General features: G+C 42.1%; 1 protein-coding gene across 1 annotated transcript in view; it reads right to left on the reverse strand.

Annotated features, from left to right (window-relative positions):
* Positions 1 to 19,848, reverse strand: part of LOC134456947 (protein kinase C and casein kinase substrate in neurons protein 1-like) — a 64,655-nt gene that overhangs the window by 8,050 nt on the left and 36,757 nt on the right. The window contains exons 5-9 of the mRNA XM_063208621.1: positions 11,968 to 12,123; positions 7,006 to 7,181; positions 4,610 to 4,730; positions 3,700 to 3,818; positions 140 to 351 (exon numbers count right to left, since the gene is read on the reverse strand). Coding sequence (XP_063064691.1) covers positions 140 to 351; positions 3,700 to 3,818; positions 4,610 to 4,730; positions 7,006 to 7,181; positions 11,968 to 12,123 — 784 coding nt within the window. The remainder of the gene's footprint in view (positions 1 to 139; positions 352 to 3,699; positions 3,819 to 4,609; positions 4,731 to 7,005; positions 7,182 to 11,967; positions 12,124 to 19,848) is intronic.

Genomic DNA, 19,848 nt, shown 5'->3' on the forward strand with positions numbered 1-19,848 from the left:
GGAGGCTGCCGTACAGCACCAATTGTCCGGGGTTCATGTGAGAAAGTGCACACACATGCACACACGCAACACACACACACAAAGACAGTAATAATAGTTCTAAAATGACAATGACTAATGACAACATTAAGAGACATACCAGCTTTGAAAGTCAGCTCGTCTTGCTCCTGTCCATCGTAGTCGTAGAGTGCCCTGACGCGGACGCCACCTCCAGCACCTCCTCGAGTGCTGCCAGAGTCCTCCTCGAAGGAGTTGGCCCCTCCGTTGGTCTCGCCGCCCGAGTACGCCGCGGGCTGCTCGTCATCGGACCACTCGGTCGAGTAGGCCTGGTTCTTGTCATAGCTGCTCACACTGTTGGGCATGGAGATGAGGAGGGAAACATATGTGAAAAACGGATCTTCTCCAAAAAGCTACTAGTGGCAGCTGTAAAATAGCATCTAAATCAGGGAAAAGACCCGAGTAAACATTTGGAACATACGCAAGCTGTGATTACGAACTGGAGCTGTTCACACTCTTGGGCACGGGGAAGAGGAAGGAGATGGGAAAAGCAGATCTTATCCAAAAACCATAATGGCAGCAGAAAGACACACACACGCACATCATGCAGACACCTTGCAGTTGTTCTTGATTGTTTTAACACGATTTTAGAAACTGACTCACACAAAGTCGTCATTATCACTATTATATTTCAGCAGAGCAAAAGACACGTTGTGTGTTATATGTGTTAATACGTTCTCGTTGACTTGACACGTTTTCCATTCATATATAACACAGTTTTTGCTAAACTGTTAATGCACGTGAAGTGAAGTGAAGTGAAAGCCCAACTGGGAAACTCCAACTCCCATTGTCATTGTGACACAACACTCCACAGCACACAAGTGTTCACTGCACACTGCACACAACGAAATTGCATTTATGCCTCACCCGTGCAAGGGGGAAGCCCCCAATGGCGCCCGAAAGGGAGAAGTGTGGCGGGACGGTACCATGCTCAGGGTACCTCAGCCATGGAGGAGGATGGGAGAGAGCACTGGTTAATTACTCCCCCCACCAACCTGGCCGGTCGGGAGTCGAACCAGCAACATTTGGGCTACAAGTCTGACGCCCTAACCGCTTACCCATGACTGCCCAATGCCCATGACTGCTTGCTCATGACTGCATGTGCCATTTAACTAGTACAAATTTCATTGTTTAAGCTCTGATAACCATACAAATAAATCTATTCCCGACTTTTGTCAGTTGTATGAACTCCCTCTCAAATATCTTATTTTAGCAATCAGTCTCTTTATACATAGTGTCTTACATGTTTGTTTGCATGGAGTTATTTTTAGTAATTTTAGCAGATTCTTGTACTGCAACAACATATATTTTACTTTACACATATTTTCTGTAATACATTTATCAGTCATCAACAAAAAACAAAATCAATCAAATTCTTTGCAAGAAGGCATTACTACCTAGCCTACAGTCAATTTTACGCAAGAAAAGACGCACACACAATACTCATGTTTATGCAAAGAAACTACTGGGCCTGCTACCTTTCAGTCAATAGATCCTGATCAAGCAGAGTCACTGGCCAAGTAAAAGAAACAACAATGGAACTGACAAGAAGGTTATGCAATTGACAACAGTGTTAAGCAATTGTAAATTGTGTCAAAATGATAACCATATTTTGTATTGTGTTTCCGGCCATAGCGTAATGACTGACTGGTAGTGTTCATACATTGCTATTGTTTATTGACTTAAGACAGAGTTTGCTTTTGTTGCATATGTTAAATATAAGGGCTGGGACTTGATTGAAATGTTTAATTGGATTAACTAGAGGCTTTGAGATTAATTATTCGAAATTAATCGCATTTCAATCGCATATAAATATCTGACTTAAGAATAGTGAAAAATATTTTTTCACATGGATTTTGAATCATGATAATGCATAAGTTTAATCAGCAAAATATTGTTTATTTTTTCAATGTGGTTATTACAGTTTTTTTTAATTGCTATGAAATATTTCCATTCATATCACACAGTTTTTGCTAAACAGTTAACGCATGTGCTATTTAAGTAGTACAAATTTCATTGTTTAAGCTCTGATAACCATACAGAAAAATGTACTCAAGATTTTTAGAAACTACCATCAGTTGTATGAATGCATTGGAGCACCTATTTAGTAATCAGTCTTCAGTGTCTAACTTGTTTGTTCTCGGCATGGATTTCTTTTAGCCATTTTAGTACATTCTTGAACTGTGACAACATATATTTTACTTAACACAAGCTTTCTGTAATACCGTTATCAGCCATCAACAATTTTTTGATTTACATGTTAAAAAAGAACTAAAAGAACTAAAAAGCATCCTGATTCTCAATCAAATTCTTTGCAAGAAGGCATTATTGACACAGCCTAGCCTACTGTCAATTTTACGTGAGAGAAGACACACAAACACAATTCAAATCTTTGTGCCAAGCATTTGCTGGGCCTGCTATCTGTCAGTCACTATCCTCATCAAGCGGGCTGTAAAAGGAAAAACATTGGAAAGAAAAAACAATGGAATTGGCATGAAAGTTATGTAATTGAAAACAGTGTTAAGCAATGGTAAATTGTGTCAAAATGATAACCGTATTTTTTATTTTTCCGGCTATAGTGTTATGAATGAACGGAAGTATTCATGCACTGCTATTATATAGTGTGTATTGACTGAAGACAGAGTTTGCTTTTATTGCTCATGTTAAATGTTTTGGAAATGTAAGAGCCTTTTGCACACACAATGCTGTGTTTGGACAATCTGTTTCTCTGGTTAGCCTGGTGCATTAACTGTTATGATAATGTGCTTTTTGGAGTGACAGTTGTGTCAAAGCGATCTCAATTTCAGCAGGCTGTACACCATCAGGCGTAATGCTGCCCTCCACTAGCCTCGCGAGACCATCCACGTACTTCCGGCCAAGGATTGCCGAAATGGTAGTATTATGGGATGGTCAGAACCAGGCTAGTCCTCCACTGGATTAATCCAGAACTATGTAACTATATTATAGTGCGATTAAATTAATGTTCGTGTAGTTAATTGATGAAAATTAATCGCGTCCCAGCCCTAGTTAAATATTTTGGAAACCTGAGAGCCTTTTGCACACAAGATGTGTTTGGACAATCTGTTTCTCTGGTTAGCCCCGTGCGTTAATTGTTATGAAAATGCGCTTTTTGGAGTGACAACTGTGCCAAAGCGATCAAGAAAAACTGTAATAAATATATTTGGGATATAGGCTCTGTGTGACCATTTTTTTTAAAATTCATCCAGTTGGAGATGTGAATAACATCTATGACTTGAGTATCGTCAGCAACTCACAACATTGCGCTGAGGAGTAGTTTGTGTTTGTTTGTACAGTATATGTGTGCATGTGTGTGTGTGTGTGTGTGTGTGTGTGTGTGTGTGTGTGTGTGTGTGTGTGTGTGTGTGTGTGTGTGTGTGTGTGTGTGTGTGTGTGTGTGTGTGTGTGTGTGTGTTCATGAGCATGCGGGTGTGCATGTTTGTGTTTGTGTGTGTGTGTTTGTGTGTGTGTGTGTGTGTGTGTGTGTGCGTGCGCGTTCATGTGCATGCGTGTCTGTGCTTGTTTGTGTGTGAGTGTTTGTGTGTGTGTGTGTGTGTGTGTGTGTGTGCATGTTTGTGTGTGCGTGTGTGCGTGTGTGCGTGTGTGTGTGATTATGCACTGTACCTTCCGCGGTCTCCAGGCTGGCCAGCATGCTCTGTGTTAGGGGTCGCCGGGGCCACACCATCAGGCTTCTTCTTTTCCCTCTTCTGCACTGCAGCGGCAGTGGCATCTGGGTTGTACTCCTGCAACAGACACAATAGTTTACTTTTACAGGTTCTCACTTTAAAGGTCTCTCTTAGTGTATCTCTTATGTATGAATATGTAAAATTATTTATTTCACCGAACATTCTAAATTTCAAAAACCTAACTGTAAGGGCAAGTACATGCGGTAATATAACGGTTACACAAACTATACCTTATACCAGTAGTTCTAAACCTTTTTATCTGAAAGCATCCCCATACCAGTACCCAAGACAAACCGTGCACCCCAACCCAAACTTCTACACATCTATACACATTAAAAAAACTATTTAACGATTCTTGATTGAGACATTAATCAATGCCTTAAAATAGGGGTCATTTACTTTACCTTTTTGGGCTTAATGGGCTTAAATGGTTTTGATTTGGTCTAATTATAATGTTCCCAAGCAGAATTTTGCTAACAACCTCAATACCTCAATGCAAGCAAAATTCTGCGCACCCCCTGCAATGTCATGGCGCACCCCCTCTCATGCCCACACCCCAGGTTAAGAACCACTGCCTTATACAGTAAACTATACCTTTTTTCATATGAATGTATATCAAAATATAGTTTTATATAATTTTATTCTAAATACATGAAAGTCCTTGTGCACAACCCTTCAGCTGTCCAGGTGCAGGTGTAAGGCAGGAAAAGGTGATCAATATGAAAAATTCATTAAACACCGCACACTGGATACTGTTCTTTTTTTTCTTTTTTTAAAGAACAGTATCCAGTGTGCTGTGTTTAATGAACTTTTCATATTGATAGTATTTTATTCCTGAAGTCCAATACCTCAAAGGCGGGCCAATTCATGTGCATGCCAGGTCCATGGTTGTTGCTGAACCACTTCAGGTCCTCCTGTGAGTTGGCAGCCAGGATGGTGCGCTCCAGATCCCGGTACACTGTGGCATAGCTGCGGGGTGGGGGGGCAGAGCAATATGGAGGTCAGAGTTATACACCGTGGCATAGCTGCAGGGGCGGGCAGAGGCAGAGCAATATGTAGGTCAGAGAGAGTTATATTAGGGCCTAACTATTGTTGTAGCCTCATAACCACTCCTAATATAGTGTTTCATAGCTACAGCAAAGTAGAGGTCAGAGTTACATCAGTGCTTTGCCACTGTTATTACTGCTCCCAATACTCTGTAGTATAGCGGTAACACTTTACTTGACGCCAGTGTCATAGGCACGTCATTACATTGTCCTTGATAAATAATAAACATTATGTCCATGTCATAAACATTTTATGACTGTTAGCCTTAAGTGACATTGAATGTCGCTTAAGGCCAACAGTCATAAAATGTTCATGACTTGGACATAATGTTTATGACACGTGCATAACTGTGCCATGACACTATTGTGACACTGTAATGACATGCCTATGACACCGGCGTCAAGTAAAGTGTTACCAGTATAGCTGTGTGCTGAGGAGAAAGGGGTCACAGTCACATAAGTTGTTGTAGCGTTATAATACAGTTGCTCCAGGTATGCTGTAGCATAGCTACATATGTGGTTTATGCAGGCCTATAGATTAAATATTTTCAGCACTAGCGAATTTGGCTAGTAGATGTTATATTTTACTAGCCACTCATAAGCTACATTCACACACATCGCTGCTATTTACTCGCTTGCTCGCCTACTCGCCTCTCTCTCATGGAACGTTCACTGAAAGTTCCCGCGCCTTTAACTGCCAATGTACAGGCGAGAAGTACCGAACTCTGCATTCCAATGTATTACTCGCTTAATCGCCTCGCTGGAAGTTAAAACATTTTCAACTCGGGATCCGCCCACATCGCATCGCTTGTACAGTGCTCGACTACTCGCCTGCTCGTCTCGCTGGAACACATTGACATTCTATTGACTTCATTCACTGAATGAGTAACTAGCAGCGACGTGTGTGAAGGTAGCTATACACTTCGTGGTTCGTAAGTTTCCTCAGGATTTTCACCAGGATTTGGCTGGTTGGCGGGTGTTAACTTAGAGCCTGGGGTATATGTACTGTATATATTGGTGCTTATAATGCTATACGTAACAATACTTTCCTGGTGCTTACTAGTCCACACTAGCTCACCACTAAGGGCTTGAATCCATTACCTCCCAATCACAGCAACTGTTCGGCATGAGAGCACAAGTACGAAACCACTGAGCTAGGTCTAGGCCGATAGTACGAAACCACTGAGCTAAAGGTCTCTAGGCCGATAGCTCCATCGCGATCACATCTATATGAAGCTTCGGAAGGGCAGTTTACTACTGTTCTACTGACGAACTCTGCTAGTTGACATCCATTACACATACAGTAAATAAGCTCGGTTTAGGTTCTCAGTGAGATTGAGGTGGCACTTGCTAACTAATAAGTGGCATACAGTAGCCTACTGTAGCTGTCTGTCTATCATTTGGGAGGGAGGTGGACTCACTTTTTTTGTGAGGTTGATGCGGCGTTCATATAGGTATATACAGTAAATAAACTCACTTCTGGTTTTCGGTGAGATTGATGTGGCTCTTATTAACTAATGATAACGGTGATGTCTAATGACCTAGATATCGTTTGAGAGGGTGGTGGACTCAATTCTGTTTTTCTGGTGAGGCCGAGATGGCGTTCCTACACGGTAAATAAACTTCCTTCTGGTTTTCTGGTGAGGTTGAGGTGGTGTTCATATATTAAACTCACTTCTGGTTTTCGGTGAGGTTGAGGTGGTGTTCATATATTAAACTCACTTCTGGTTTTCGGTGAGGTTGAGGTGGTGTTCATATATTAAACTCACTTCTGGTTTTCGGGGAGGTTAAGGTAGCGTTCATATACTTGTAGGTATACGGTACGGTAGCCTAAATAAACTCACTTCTGGTTTTCGGTGAGGTTGAGGTAACGTTCATATACTTAAAGTTATACGTAGCCTAAATTAACTCACTTCTGGTGTTCTGGTGAGATTGAGGTGGCGCTTATTAACTATAATTAGTGATGTCTAATCAGTGGTGTAGTCTACTTTTTTATGGTGGGTATACTGTATATTTGAGCATTTTTGAAGTGGGTATACTGTATATATTTTTGCTATTCAAAACAATGGATCAATCAATTTTAAGTGGGTTTACTGAAATCCCTGAAATTTAGAAGTGGGTATACTCCGTATACCCGCGTTCTACGTAGACTACACCACTGTGTCTAATGATATTGTTTGAGAGAGTGGTGGACTCACTTCTGGTTTTCGGTGAGGTTGAGGTGGCGCTTGATGTCGAGCAGCACCTCCTTGAGGAAGTTGAGCCTCTTGACCTCGTGCTGCTGGCACTGGTCAAACACCTGCTCCATCTGCTCCATGTAGGCCGGCGTACACTTGTTCAGCTCCTCCAGGGACTTGTCGTACTTCTCCTTGGCCTATAGGGGGAGCAGGGAGTCAAACACACACACAGGCACGCACACACACACACACACACACACACACACACACACACACACACACACACACACACACACACACACACACACACACACACACACACACACACACACACACACACACACACACAGGTTAGAGATGGGTTGAGCGTTGACAGGGTCAAACAGACAGACAGATATACTGAAAGAGAGAGAGAGAGAGAAAGAGAGAGAGGGGGGGGTTACTTCATTATCCAAAACCCTCTAGACCTTTCTGCAAAAATTGTAATGATTGTGTAACCTGACTTCTACCTTTGAGTTTGTCACTCAATAAACTGTTTACAATCAGTTTTCTAGAGTAACCGGTTTATTCAAGTGCTCAAGTAAACTGAATATACAGTTTATAAAAATCGGTTTATTGCCTTTATCGGTTTATGAGAAATCCGATTTGCACAGGTAGGTTTTTGGCTAATAACCTGATTTCTCAAGACATGTATCTAGCATAATCAGGCTATTATCAGGTTATTGATATTCTAGAATAGTTAGTAGCCAATCACAAGCCTTAAATTCTAGCTTCATGTCACACACTTGAGTGGAACACACGCAACCGACCGACTGCATGTAAACGACAATAAACCGTTTACTGCAATAACCTGTTTATTCCAATAACCCGATTATTGTGGTAATGTGTTAAACGGGCTCACTGTCAGTTGAGCAAACACATGCAAATGGTTGCAGTACATGGACCAATCAGCACCTGTCTTATTGGCCAGTTACATTTCCATGTAGAAGGAGATGTTATTCCGGTAGAGGCACTTGCACTAATTACCATATTAACTTGGTGTATTAATAACACTAATTGTGTCATTTCCTACTGTGAATATTTTAGTGCTGCAAATCCAAGGCACAGCCGAGCCGCTGGACCAAAATTTCCCAGAGGTACAGTTCAAGCAGAGCTGGAATATTAAGAGGACACAGGTAGAGAGTATGAAAGAGGGGAGCAATTAAACACAATGACTGATGTCTTTGTGGGAGCTGTACTTTCCCCACAAGAACAGCCCTGAACACCGTTTAGACAGCTAGAGATACGACGTTTTAATGGCCACTTAATAATGGAAAGGGCCAATTGATTACATCACCTCAAATCATAAATATATTAATAATACTGCCTCGCTTGGTTTCATTGTCTGATCATTACCTTAATGCACCTCGGTCTCTGACCACAGTGAGTGAACGCTATGTGTGCCTCAAGAGGCTGCCAACCTGTAATACAGTATTGATCCCAAAGGGCACCACCGAAGAAGCACTTACAAGGCAAACTGAGGTTAAAATGGCTGACAGCAGTTTAGCTTTAGCTTACCTAAGTTAATGGACAACACAGCTATGTCAGCTGTGTTTCTCTTCCTGTTCTTTTTCATCAAGGAACATAGGGTCTTGTGTTCTCTAGCATTGCAACTGGGAACCGGAGGACCTGGGGAACATTGGGATGACCTCGGCTACCAACGGCTTAGCTTCACCTTACCTAAGCTAATGGACAGCACAGCAGCTATGCATGTGTTTATCTTTTTCTTGTATTCCTTTTGGGTTGAAGCAATATAATAGGCTGACTAGAAGTGCCAAAAACTGAGGACCCTTGAACAGTTTGTGTCTTGTGTCTGAGCTGAGATATCATGTTTTCACTGCTCCACTGAGCAACAGATGTTATTACTTGTGACGGAGAATCAGTCCGGACACTGTGCCAGTTCTGATTCTTGCACCTGATTTAAAACCATCCAATGTGTTCACACCAAACATTATAGCTTTCGGAATCCATAAAGTTGGTTCATGGTGCAAACTGAGTAAAGCTTGGTTTGTCTTGTGGTGACAAAAGGTGACAACAACATAGATGTGCGTCCGTAGGTTCATCAGGTTAATTCACGGTCACACACGGTTAAGTACTGTATACAGCACAGTAGGACATGTGTTAAGGACACGGCTAAGCACTCTACTTCCCAGTGTAACTGGTGAGGGAACGAGGCACTGGCATCGTTGTGGTCAGCCTGAGAACAGCTGGTGTAAGAAGAACTCCACTATATTTACAGTATTTCTTGCTATTTCACAAGATGAGACACCACTGCTTCAGGGGGAATTCTGCAGATTAACCCTAGTTAACGGCACTTAAGGTCTTTTGCGTCAAGGAGGACTTTGTAAGCACCTTACTCCTGCGGTGCGGCCAAGAGAAGTAAGCTCCTCACTTCGTTACTTCCCTTGTAATAGCACGCTTCTAGTAGGGGGAATCTTCTGGATCATCTCTGCAACTTTCTCTAGTTTTTCACATTTTGTGTTTAAAAAAAAAAAAATGAATGTGGCACAGGCTAACAGGATCAATTATTCACCGATCTGCTGTTGCTGTCTCTGCTTCCTCCTCATCCCTATCTTTGCATGCAGCACTATTTGTCTTTACGGTAGCATTTACTTTGGAGGAGTCAAACCTTCACGCTCTTATGGCCAGGCTTGGCTCTGTTGTGCTGTTCTGTGTCCAACTGAGTTGTTTCTGCTGCCTCTGCTTCTATCTCACCTTGGACACACACGTCCTCTTTTCACTTCTCTAAAGGTGCCGGTATGCTTGCTGTGAGCTGTAAATTATGCGCATCACCGCGAGCAACCGACAGCACATGCTTGCTTCAAAAGCAGTTGACCAAGACGCAAAATACTGGCGGTATCATCCAGGGGGCAGAGAGCATGCAGCATTGGGATGCGGAAATTGGGAACACAGATGGCAAGGAAAACAACAAAACAAAAAGAGGGGCTCCCTGGGCAAGGAAAGAATACTGCTACTACTCCTGTATGTGCATGCTCCTTTTTCAAAGTGCAACAAGGAAGTATGATCACAAATGTTTGAAATTTCGGACAAACTCAACGAGACGCTCTTAAAAGTTGCTGCCATTGTCGTTTTCATATCAAGCACACGCGTAAGTCTATCTTACGATCGCCCCCAGCGAGTTTGAAGATATTGCACCTGACGCACACATTTGGCTGCCGTGTCCAACGCGCGCGAAATTGACATTAAATACGCATGTTAACGCGTTCATGAACGAATCGTGCACGCGCTCGCGTATCTTGCAGCAAGCATACCGGCACCTTAACTTCTCTTCACACATTCACTGCTAATATTCATATCCTTCTGTCTGCTGTCCTGACTCAACTGCGCTCAACTTCTTGGAAAAAATGAATGTCTTTGGGTGCGTGATAAAAGGTATCAACTGAAAGAAGAAAAATTTGCACTCACAAACTAAGTCTCATTATTTATTTATAGATTACCACCATGTCCAAAAGCAAACGCGTTCATCAGTGCGTGGTCTTTCATTTCTTCATCTTCTCTTAAAAACAACCTCCACTAGTACAAACGCACAACATTCATCTGCACTGCCTATTGTCCTGACTCTAGACGTCTACACCTTCTCAAGTCTTCACTATACTACTATAAAGCCAAGCATTGCTCTGCTGTCTTTGCTGTCATGTGTCAATCCTACACATTCACATTCAACTACAGTACCCATCGTTCACTGATATCATCCTGTTTCTGTTGTCCTCATCTCACCTTGGAAGTGTCCTGTTTGCACTTACGTGTATCAATCTGTGTAAAAGGACAGTATGCATCATTGCCTGCTCAGTGGCTTCAGAGAGGTGGAAAGTCGAAGTCCACCTCTCTCTCTCTCTCTCTCTCTCTCTCTCTCTCTCTCTCTCTCTCTCTCTCTCTCTCTCTCTCTCTCTCTCTTCTCAAGTCTTAACTCAGTTACTGCAATAGAGCTAAGTAGTTTTTTGTGTATCTGCCGCCTCTGCTTCCACCTGACCTTGGGCACATCCTGCTTTCACTTCTTCAACTTCTCTTTACTCATTCACTGCTAAAAACAACCTCCACCAACTTCCACTCTTTGCTCATTCCTATCTCCACCACTAAAAACTACTGTATCTCCACCACTGCAAACACCAAACCGTCATACTTTGTTTCTGCCGCCTCTGCTTCCAACTGACCTTGGGGGCGTCCTACTTGAACTTCTTCATCTTATCTTTACTCATTCACTGCCTCCACCTCCACCAGTACAAACGCACAAACATTCATATGTACTGTACTGTCTGTTGTCCAAACTGTCTGTACTGTCTGTTGTCCTGCCTCCACCTCACCTTTGACCCACCCTGTTTGCACTGCTCCTTAAAAACAATCTGTTTGTTGGCCCTACCGTGGTGCAAATGGGAGGGCACTCGTTTGCTATGCGTCCGACCTGGGTTCGAATCCTGGCCCGGGTCCTTTGCCGACCCTTCCCTGTGTCTCTCTCCCCACTCACTTCCTGTCATAACCTTCACTATCCTGTCAAATAAATCCAAAAAAGCCACACAAAATATATAAAAACATAGCGTTTGCACTGCTCCTTAAAAACATACCTTTTGTACTGCTCCTTAAAAACATGCTGTTTGCACTTCTCCTACAAACACATCACCTCCACCAGTACAAACACCAAACATTCATGTGCTGTCTGCTGTCCGTCCATCTCACATTGGACACGTCCTGCTTGCACTTCCCTTTCTCAAGTCTTCACTATACTACTACAAAGACATGTTACAGGCACAGACACAGACATCTCACAGACACAGACATCTCACAGACACAGGCATCTCACCTTGGATGCGTCCTGTTTGCATTTCTCCACCTTCTCTTCACACATTCACTGCTAATATTCCTATCCTTCTCTCTGTTGTCCTGACTCCAGACTGTCTGTGCTGTCTGTTGTCTCCTCCCCCATCTCACCTTGCCCGCGTCCTGTTTGCACTTCTCCACCTTCTCGTGGAACTTCTTCAGCTGGTCGGTGGTGACGGAGGCCTCTGCCTTCGCCGTGGCCTCGCGGGTGGCCGCCATCTTCTCCTCCTTACACGCCATGTGGTAGGTCTTCTTGGCCGTCTCCATCTGCGGACACACACACATGCAGGCACACAGAGAAACACACATACACACACACACACACACACACACACACACACACACACACACACACACACACACACACACACACGCACACACACACGCATACAGAGAAACACGCACACACACACACACACACACACACACACACACACACACACACACACACACACACACACACACACATACGTGCACACACACACACACGTGCACACACACACACACACACACACACACACACACACACACACACGTGCACACACACACACACGTGCACACACACACACACACACACACACACACACACACACACACACACACACACACACACACACACACACACAAAGCAAAGCAAAACACAGGTCAAACGTCACTGCAGACCATTTTATGTCACATACCCCGACGCCAGAGTGCACCCACAACCCCAGTGATGGTCAGAGCATCAAAGTCACACACTGTAACTTATACTCCATGAGAGAGGCTAAGGGATGCTGTTAGGTGTGGCATGAAGTCCTGAACATTCAGTATTATTTTTGTTAGACAACAACTTTCATCAATTGGTTGGGACTGTTACGGTGCATACACACCGCAAGCACGGAGGTCCACTTAACGTCCACTGAACGTGTCCGGTATTAGTCCGGTTACAATAAATGTAAATAGATCATGTCTTGCACACAGGCACCTGTGTTAAGTCCATGGCTACAGTAAAGAGAGAGAGAGAGAAGTTAAATCGTTACATTAACACTGCATAGGACCGCTCTCTCTCTCTCTCTCTCTCTCTCTCTGCCCGGCGAGGCAATGTTCTTGGGCTATAGTTTTATTAATTGAATAAGCTGGTAGCTGCCTATTTTGTTTCATAGCCTGTCTTTTATTGTTGGAAATCGTCCATCGATCCAGTCAGGATATCCTATTATTCCCGTGTGTCCTAGGCCTATTTCTTTTGTTCGAAGTCTAAATATGTGGTAAAACTGATTTACCCGCGATTCATATAGGCCTAGGCCTAATAATGGCACAAACTGAATGACAATAAATAGTTCGCGCATGAGGCAGAAAAAATAACAGTGTCGGAAAACATTATAGAACCCCTGCAGCCGTGTTAAGTGGCTACAGTAAAACAAAAACACTAAGAGCGAGAGAGAGAAGTGAAATCGCTATATTAACACTGCATAGGAGCGCGTTCTCTCTCTCTCTCTCTAGTAATGTACAGTCCCAGGAAAAAGTTTGTACACCCTTTGAAATTTCTTACATTTCTGTCAAAATTGATCATAAAACATGGTCTGATCTTCCCGGAAATCTCAAGAAGGAACAATCAGAGTCTGCTTTAATTAATTCCACCCAAACATTTACATGTTCTCATATTTTTATTGGTCATAAGGCCATAACATTCACAGGAGAGCAGGGCATAAGTAAGTACACCCTTGCATTAAGTAGGTTTTAACCCTCAGTTAGTTGCAATATCATCAACCAGACTTGTCCTGTAGTTGCAGATCAGATTAACAAAACAATCTGTTTGTATCTTGTCTCCCTCTGCTTAAGAGAACTGCCTCTCATCAGCAAGGTTTGTGGGATGTCTGGAGTGCATAGCTTTCTTGACTTCATGCCATATAATCTCAATTGTTTTTTGTCAGGGCTTTGACTGGGCTATTTCAGAATGTGTATTTCATTATTATGAAGCCATTCTAAAGTCGATTTCCTTCTAAAGTACGGGTTGTTGTCACATTTCAGGACCCATACTCTTGTGTGCTTCAACTGTGTGGCAGACTTCTTCATGTTTTTTCTGTAAAATATCACAATAAACTTGAGTTCATTGTTCCACTGATAATAGCAGAGTGTCAAGGGCCTGAGGCAGCAAGGTAGCCGCATATAATGATGCTCCCGACACCATACTCAGAAAAGGAGATGTAACCAAGAATAGCTAAAATGGGATTCATTCTACCAATCTAAAATTAATGGGGTTTCTGTCCAAAAAAATATTGCTGCACCTTTGAGGTTTGCGAAAAAGCATTTATATGCTTCATAGAATTACTGCAAAATAATCTGTAGACCAACGTTGAAACCAAAGTTGAATTGTTCAGGGGAACACACAATGTCATGTTTGGAGGAGAACTTGAGAACCACACCTTCACCAAAACATCATCTCCACCTTTGAGTATGGTGGCGGGAGCATCATTATATGCGGCTACCTTGCTGCCTCAGGCCCTTTCAGTTTGCTATTATCAGTGGAACAATGAACTCAGAAGTTTATCGAGATATTTTACAGAAAAAAGTGAGGTTGTCTGTCACACAGTTGAAGCACACAAGAGGATGGGTGCTGAAATGTGACAACGACCCTTACTTTAGAAGCAAATTGACTTTAGAATGGCTTCATAATAATGAAATACACACTCTGAAATAGCCCAGTCAAAGCCCTGACAAAAAAACAATTGAGATTATATGGCATGAAGTCAAGAAAGCTATGCACTCCAGACATCCCACAAACTTTGCTGACGAGAGGCAGTTTTCTAAAGAACAGGGAGACCAGATACATCCAGATTGTTTTGTTAATCTGATCTGCAACTACAGGAAACATCTGTTTGAGGTTATTGCGACTAACTTAGGGTTAAAACCTATTGAATGCAAGGGTGTACTTACTTATGCCTTGCTGTCCTGTGAATGTTTACATCTTTTGGCCAATGAAAATATGAAAACTTGTAAATGTTTGGGTTGAATTAGTTAAAGCAGACTCTGGTTGTTCCTTCCTGTGATTTCCGGGAAGATCAGACCATGTTTTATGACCAATTTTGACAGAAAAGTGAGAAATGTCAAAGGGTGTACAAACTTTTTCCTGGGACTGTATCTAGTAGGCCTATCTAGTAATCTAGTATGTAAATCAACTGTTTTTTTGCTGTTTTCAGATGTGCTTCATAAATAAAATGTACTTAGGCCTACTCATTTTAACTGGTATGTTGTCGGTTTTTTACGTTTATGCCGTTACATTTTTTGACAATTATCTAGGTTACTTTCTACTCCTTACATTTCTGGAACAATATTTGAGAAGCTTTTTTTCACTTTTACGCCGTTACTTTACTCCGTTACATTTTTTTGACAAATATCTGTAGGCCTATGTTACTTTCTACTCCTTACATTTCTGGAACAGTATTTGAGTAGCCCCAGCTGCGGGCAGAGAGGCGGGACCAAGCACAGCCTTGTCGCTTTGAATCAGGGCAGCGTGCGTCTACTGAGCACATTTGGTTGTCATGCAGCGAGTTTTCTGACTTTCCGGTAACTTTTTAGATGAACGCTTCTAGCTACCGTCTTCTGTAGGTCTGGAATATACCGTTTGGGTCGCAGTTGGATGTTTATTCAGTAGAATTATGTGCGTAATATCAGCTCCATCCACCAAATGCAGCACAATCCCCGTTACTTTCACGTGAGGTTCAAATGGACATTACTCGACAAAAATGCAAGTCTGGGTACAAACAACTGAAGTAGGCTACAACATAGAATACAGTATGTACCACATATAGGGGTATTTTCATTTTCAGTCCTTTATGTGCGTTATGCCCAGCTTTTATTGAATACAGCGCAGGTTTTGAAGTTCACCAAACGAGCATCAACTTTGTGCAAGTCATTAAAACTCTTTTTTACCAGCACTGACGTGTACACTGTTTCATTTATTAACTAATTGCACTTTCTGCCTTCTCGTTTCACATGTGATAAATCCACTTAGTATGCTTTATCCAATTAGCCATGGATGCAGGATCATTCACTGGACTGGACACTATTGTAAGAGGTGAAATTTAGACCACGATTCAGGAACGACAGACAACGGGAGTAAAGGTTATGGTAGTTTTATTTTTACAATTTCATAAAATACAATTAGGAGGGAAAACCACCACAATATCCATGCAACCAGCAGCGTCTGTAAACTGCTATCTTCTTTGAATAAATGAATAAATAATCACAATCTGGAGACACTCGGACGATAGTAGCCTACAAAAGTTAAGTTAAGTTAAGTTACACACTCAGCCACTGCTGCCGGACGTTGGCTCGTCAATTACTTAATCAACTATAACACGCGCAATAGCCTACCTAGGCCTGGGTATTGATTGACAATTTTCGGTTCCGGTTCCATTTCCGGTTCCTTCGTTTCGGTTCCGGTACCAGAACGGTTCCATTTTCGGTTCCTAGAAACCCTGAATTAAACATGCAGTTACCCAAAGTGGCCAGTAGATGGCGTAACGGGTCTGTAAATCATGAGTTTCCCTGCCTGCCACAAGGCGGCGCTCATCGTGACTTAAGCAATGGCGGGTTAAAGGCATTTAATTCTATACAGCATTCATGATTAATTGCATGCTGCAAGTTGTCCTCTCGGCATGGCTTGGCAAGTATAATAAACGGTTTTGATACTGATAAATGTACTCATGTCTGATTAAAATTGTTCTGCTGTACGGTGCAACTTCACTTCTGGTACCAATCCTATGTCAAGCGTGCCTGACATGATTTTTTTAATGTAGCCAGTCTGTCGACAGCTTACCAAAACAGAGACCCAAGATTGCCACTTTCTAGTGGTAAAAACAACCTGTCCTTCTCCTACAGACATGTGTTAGGGCTTGTTCGAAAGCTGTGAATCTTAGCTTTTTACAGGTTTTTACGGCACGTTTTTATGTTCTTTCAATCAAAAGTTATTGAACTGTAAGCGGCCGCTGTTTCAAGTGAAAAAATAGCGCTTTCCAACCTTTTTTTTTTTTATCTCGTCATTTTTTCCCGAACAGCCAGCGATCTCCTTAACGTAGACCTATAGACATGTGTTAGGGCTTGTTCGAAAGCTGAGATTCTTAGCTTTTTACAGTTTTTTACGGCACGTTTTTATGTTCTTTCAATCAAAAGTTATTGAACTGTAAGCGGCCGCTGTTGCAAGTAAAAAAATAGCGCTTTCCAACCTTTTATTTTTTATTTTTTTTAATCTCGTCTTTTTTTCCCTAACAGCCAGCGATCTCCTTAACCTAGACCTACAGACATGTGTTAGGGCTTGTTCGAAAGATGAGATTCTTAGCTTTTTACAGTGTTTTACGGAACGTTTTTAAGTTCTTTCAATCCACAGTTATTTAACCTTAAGCGGCCGCTACTTCAAGTAAACAATGGCGTTATTCTCCAGCCGGATAGAGAGGAAATCTTTTTTGTCGCTGTGTTCTTTGTTCCCTCGAATTAAACCGACGGTCTAAATAGGCTACATTTGTAGGCTACGTCCCCAACATAAGACCAGTTATTTCTAAGTTAGCTCTTTTCATGGAAAAACATGTTTCCAAGGAGTCAGAGACATCTTCCTGAAGAGTCGAGGTCATGGTTGAGGTTGACGGTGTTGCAGTTTTAAAGATGCTGCAACTCTCTGCACGCAAGTTAATCGAATGCAAGAGCAGTGTTTGAACAGGTTGGATGTATTGCCATTCTTGCATGATATTAGTTTATCGCAGATATTGCAGCGCGCTCCTTCCTTATCTACTTTCCTGAAATATAGCCACGCTTTCGACGGCATGTTTTTGTTTCTCAAGTAGTACAATCAGCTGGTTGAATATCAGCTGACTTATCAATCGTTTAAATGAGGTGCGAAACGGGAAGAGGAGGAGCGTGGTCAGTTTGTGACACTTGTGGTTGGCTGAAATGGCCGCGTGCTTAAACACACATTTGATGGCTCTGACAGTCAGACTTCAGGAACCGAAACGTGGAACCGACAGACAAGGCACGTTTCGATGCCAAGTAGAACCTTAGCTTTTAATTCGGTTCCATCAAAGAATTGAATTTCGGTACCCAGTCCTAAATGCAACTTACACACAGTTCCCAAAGCGACCGGCCGCGCGCAATGGATACCTACAGCAGCCCTGCCCCACCCCAGCGTGTAGCGCACAAGTCTACACTATTGTCCGAATGTTGTTATTTCAAGAAAGTAAACTGTCACTGTCCGCTGGCCGCTGTCGTGACATATTTTATTAACACTAGTATGTGAGTAACAAGTGAGGAGTTCCTTGATAGTTTCCTTAAGGGTGAAGTAGCCTGGAATACTGTCGCAGATCAGATAGAAATGATCCTGTTATGAACCCGAGTTTAGTAGATATCGCGCAGTGAACGAGGCAGCTGCAACAGGTGAAGCGCAATGTGGCTGTAACAAGTTAGAAAGTAGCCAAACTCTGTTGCTTGTTAACCTTTTAAATTATGAGCGTATTGCTCGGTGCGTAATTCCAAGAGCAGCATGAAAAGGAAGAAAAGGAAGATGATGGGCTGACCGAAACGTTTGTCCCCTGTCTGTCGGTTTTATTTACTTTTTTCGGCTTTGTTTAATACAGTTTTTGATTCTGCATTCAGCTCCAGTGTGCTACTCCTTTCTTTCTTTTTAAATTATGAGCGTTCCACGAACTATCTTTCTTTGCGCACGCTATAAAATGGCAATAAACATGTTACTATAAACTACTGGTTTACTATGTATGCTTTCTAATGTTGGTAAAGGCGGCATAAGCGGGATAATGTATTGTCCACACGTGACTACGGAAAATATATTTCCTTCGAAGCGGAATAACAGCACTCCGCCTTCGGCATTTGGGGTGTTATTCGCCCCGTAGGAAAATATTTGTAGTCTAGGTGTAGTCTACTTTTTTGAAGTGGGTATACTGTATATTCTCGCAGTTTTTGAAGTGGGTATACTGTATATATTTATGCCATTCTAAATAATGGATCAATCAATTTAAGTGGGTATACTGAATCCCCTAAAATTTAGAAGTGGGTATACTCCGTATACCTGCGTTCTACCACTGCGTGTGGACAATACATTATCCCTTACCTTTAAAGCTGTTGTAGGCCTACATTTAAAAAAAAATCGTCGATATTGTAGCGGTGCAACCGACTTTAGTTTTAAGTTATGAGATGGGCGCCAGTCAGGCAGCAATAAGACTGCCGTTACCTTTCCAAAAATGAATACAAATCAGTGACCAACACATTAGAAATAACTCAGATCATCACAACGAATATCTTGTCTTATTTTTAGTAGTGCACTTTTGCAAAACCCTTGTTTGCAGACTTGTGCGCTTGTTCTCAATTTGGAACAGCTCACATCACTATTTCATACTGTATTTATGATTTTTTTTAAAAAGAGCTTGCATTGACACGCTGTTTTCATTTCGCATTTCTTTCAAGTTCATTTGGCATGCTTTATGGAATTAAGCATGGTGGATATCTGTTTTTATAACGAATATAGGCCTAGATGCATACAGTAGAACAAATAACGTAACAGTGATGCGTTAATCCAGGACCAGTTTGACGTCTTAGGACAATTGTAAATGGCAGCTTTTGATTCTGCATTCAGCTCCAGTGTGCGACTCCTTTCTTTCTTTTTATATCTTTTTATATCTTTCTTTTCTATCTTTCTTTGCGCACGCTATAAAATGGCAATAAACCTGTTACTATAAACTACTGGTTAACTGTGTATTCTATGCTTTCTAATGTTGGTAAAGGCGGGATAAGCGGGATAATGTATTGTCCACATGACTACGGAAATATATTTCCTTCGGAGCGGAATAACAGCTCTCTGCCTTCGGCATCGGGGTCTTATTCGTCCCGTATAGGCAATATTTTCTTATAGTCATGTGGGACAATACATTATCCCTTACCTTTAAATTAGCCTACTGTTGTAAGCCTACATTTTAAAACATTTCGTCGGTATTGTAGCGGCGGTGCAACCGA

This window comes from Engraulis encrasicolus, chromosome 10 (assembly GCF_034702125.1).
Source record: "Engraulis encrasicolus isolate BLACKSEA-1 chromosome 10, IST_EnEncr_1.0, whole genome shotgun sequence".
In the NCBI taxonomy this organism is placed as follows: Eukaryota; Metazoa; Chordata; class Actinopteri; order Clupeiformes; family Engraulidae; genus Engraulis; species Engraulis encrasicolus.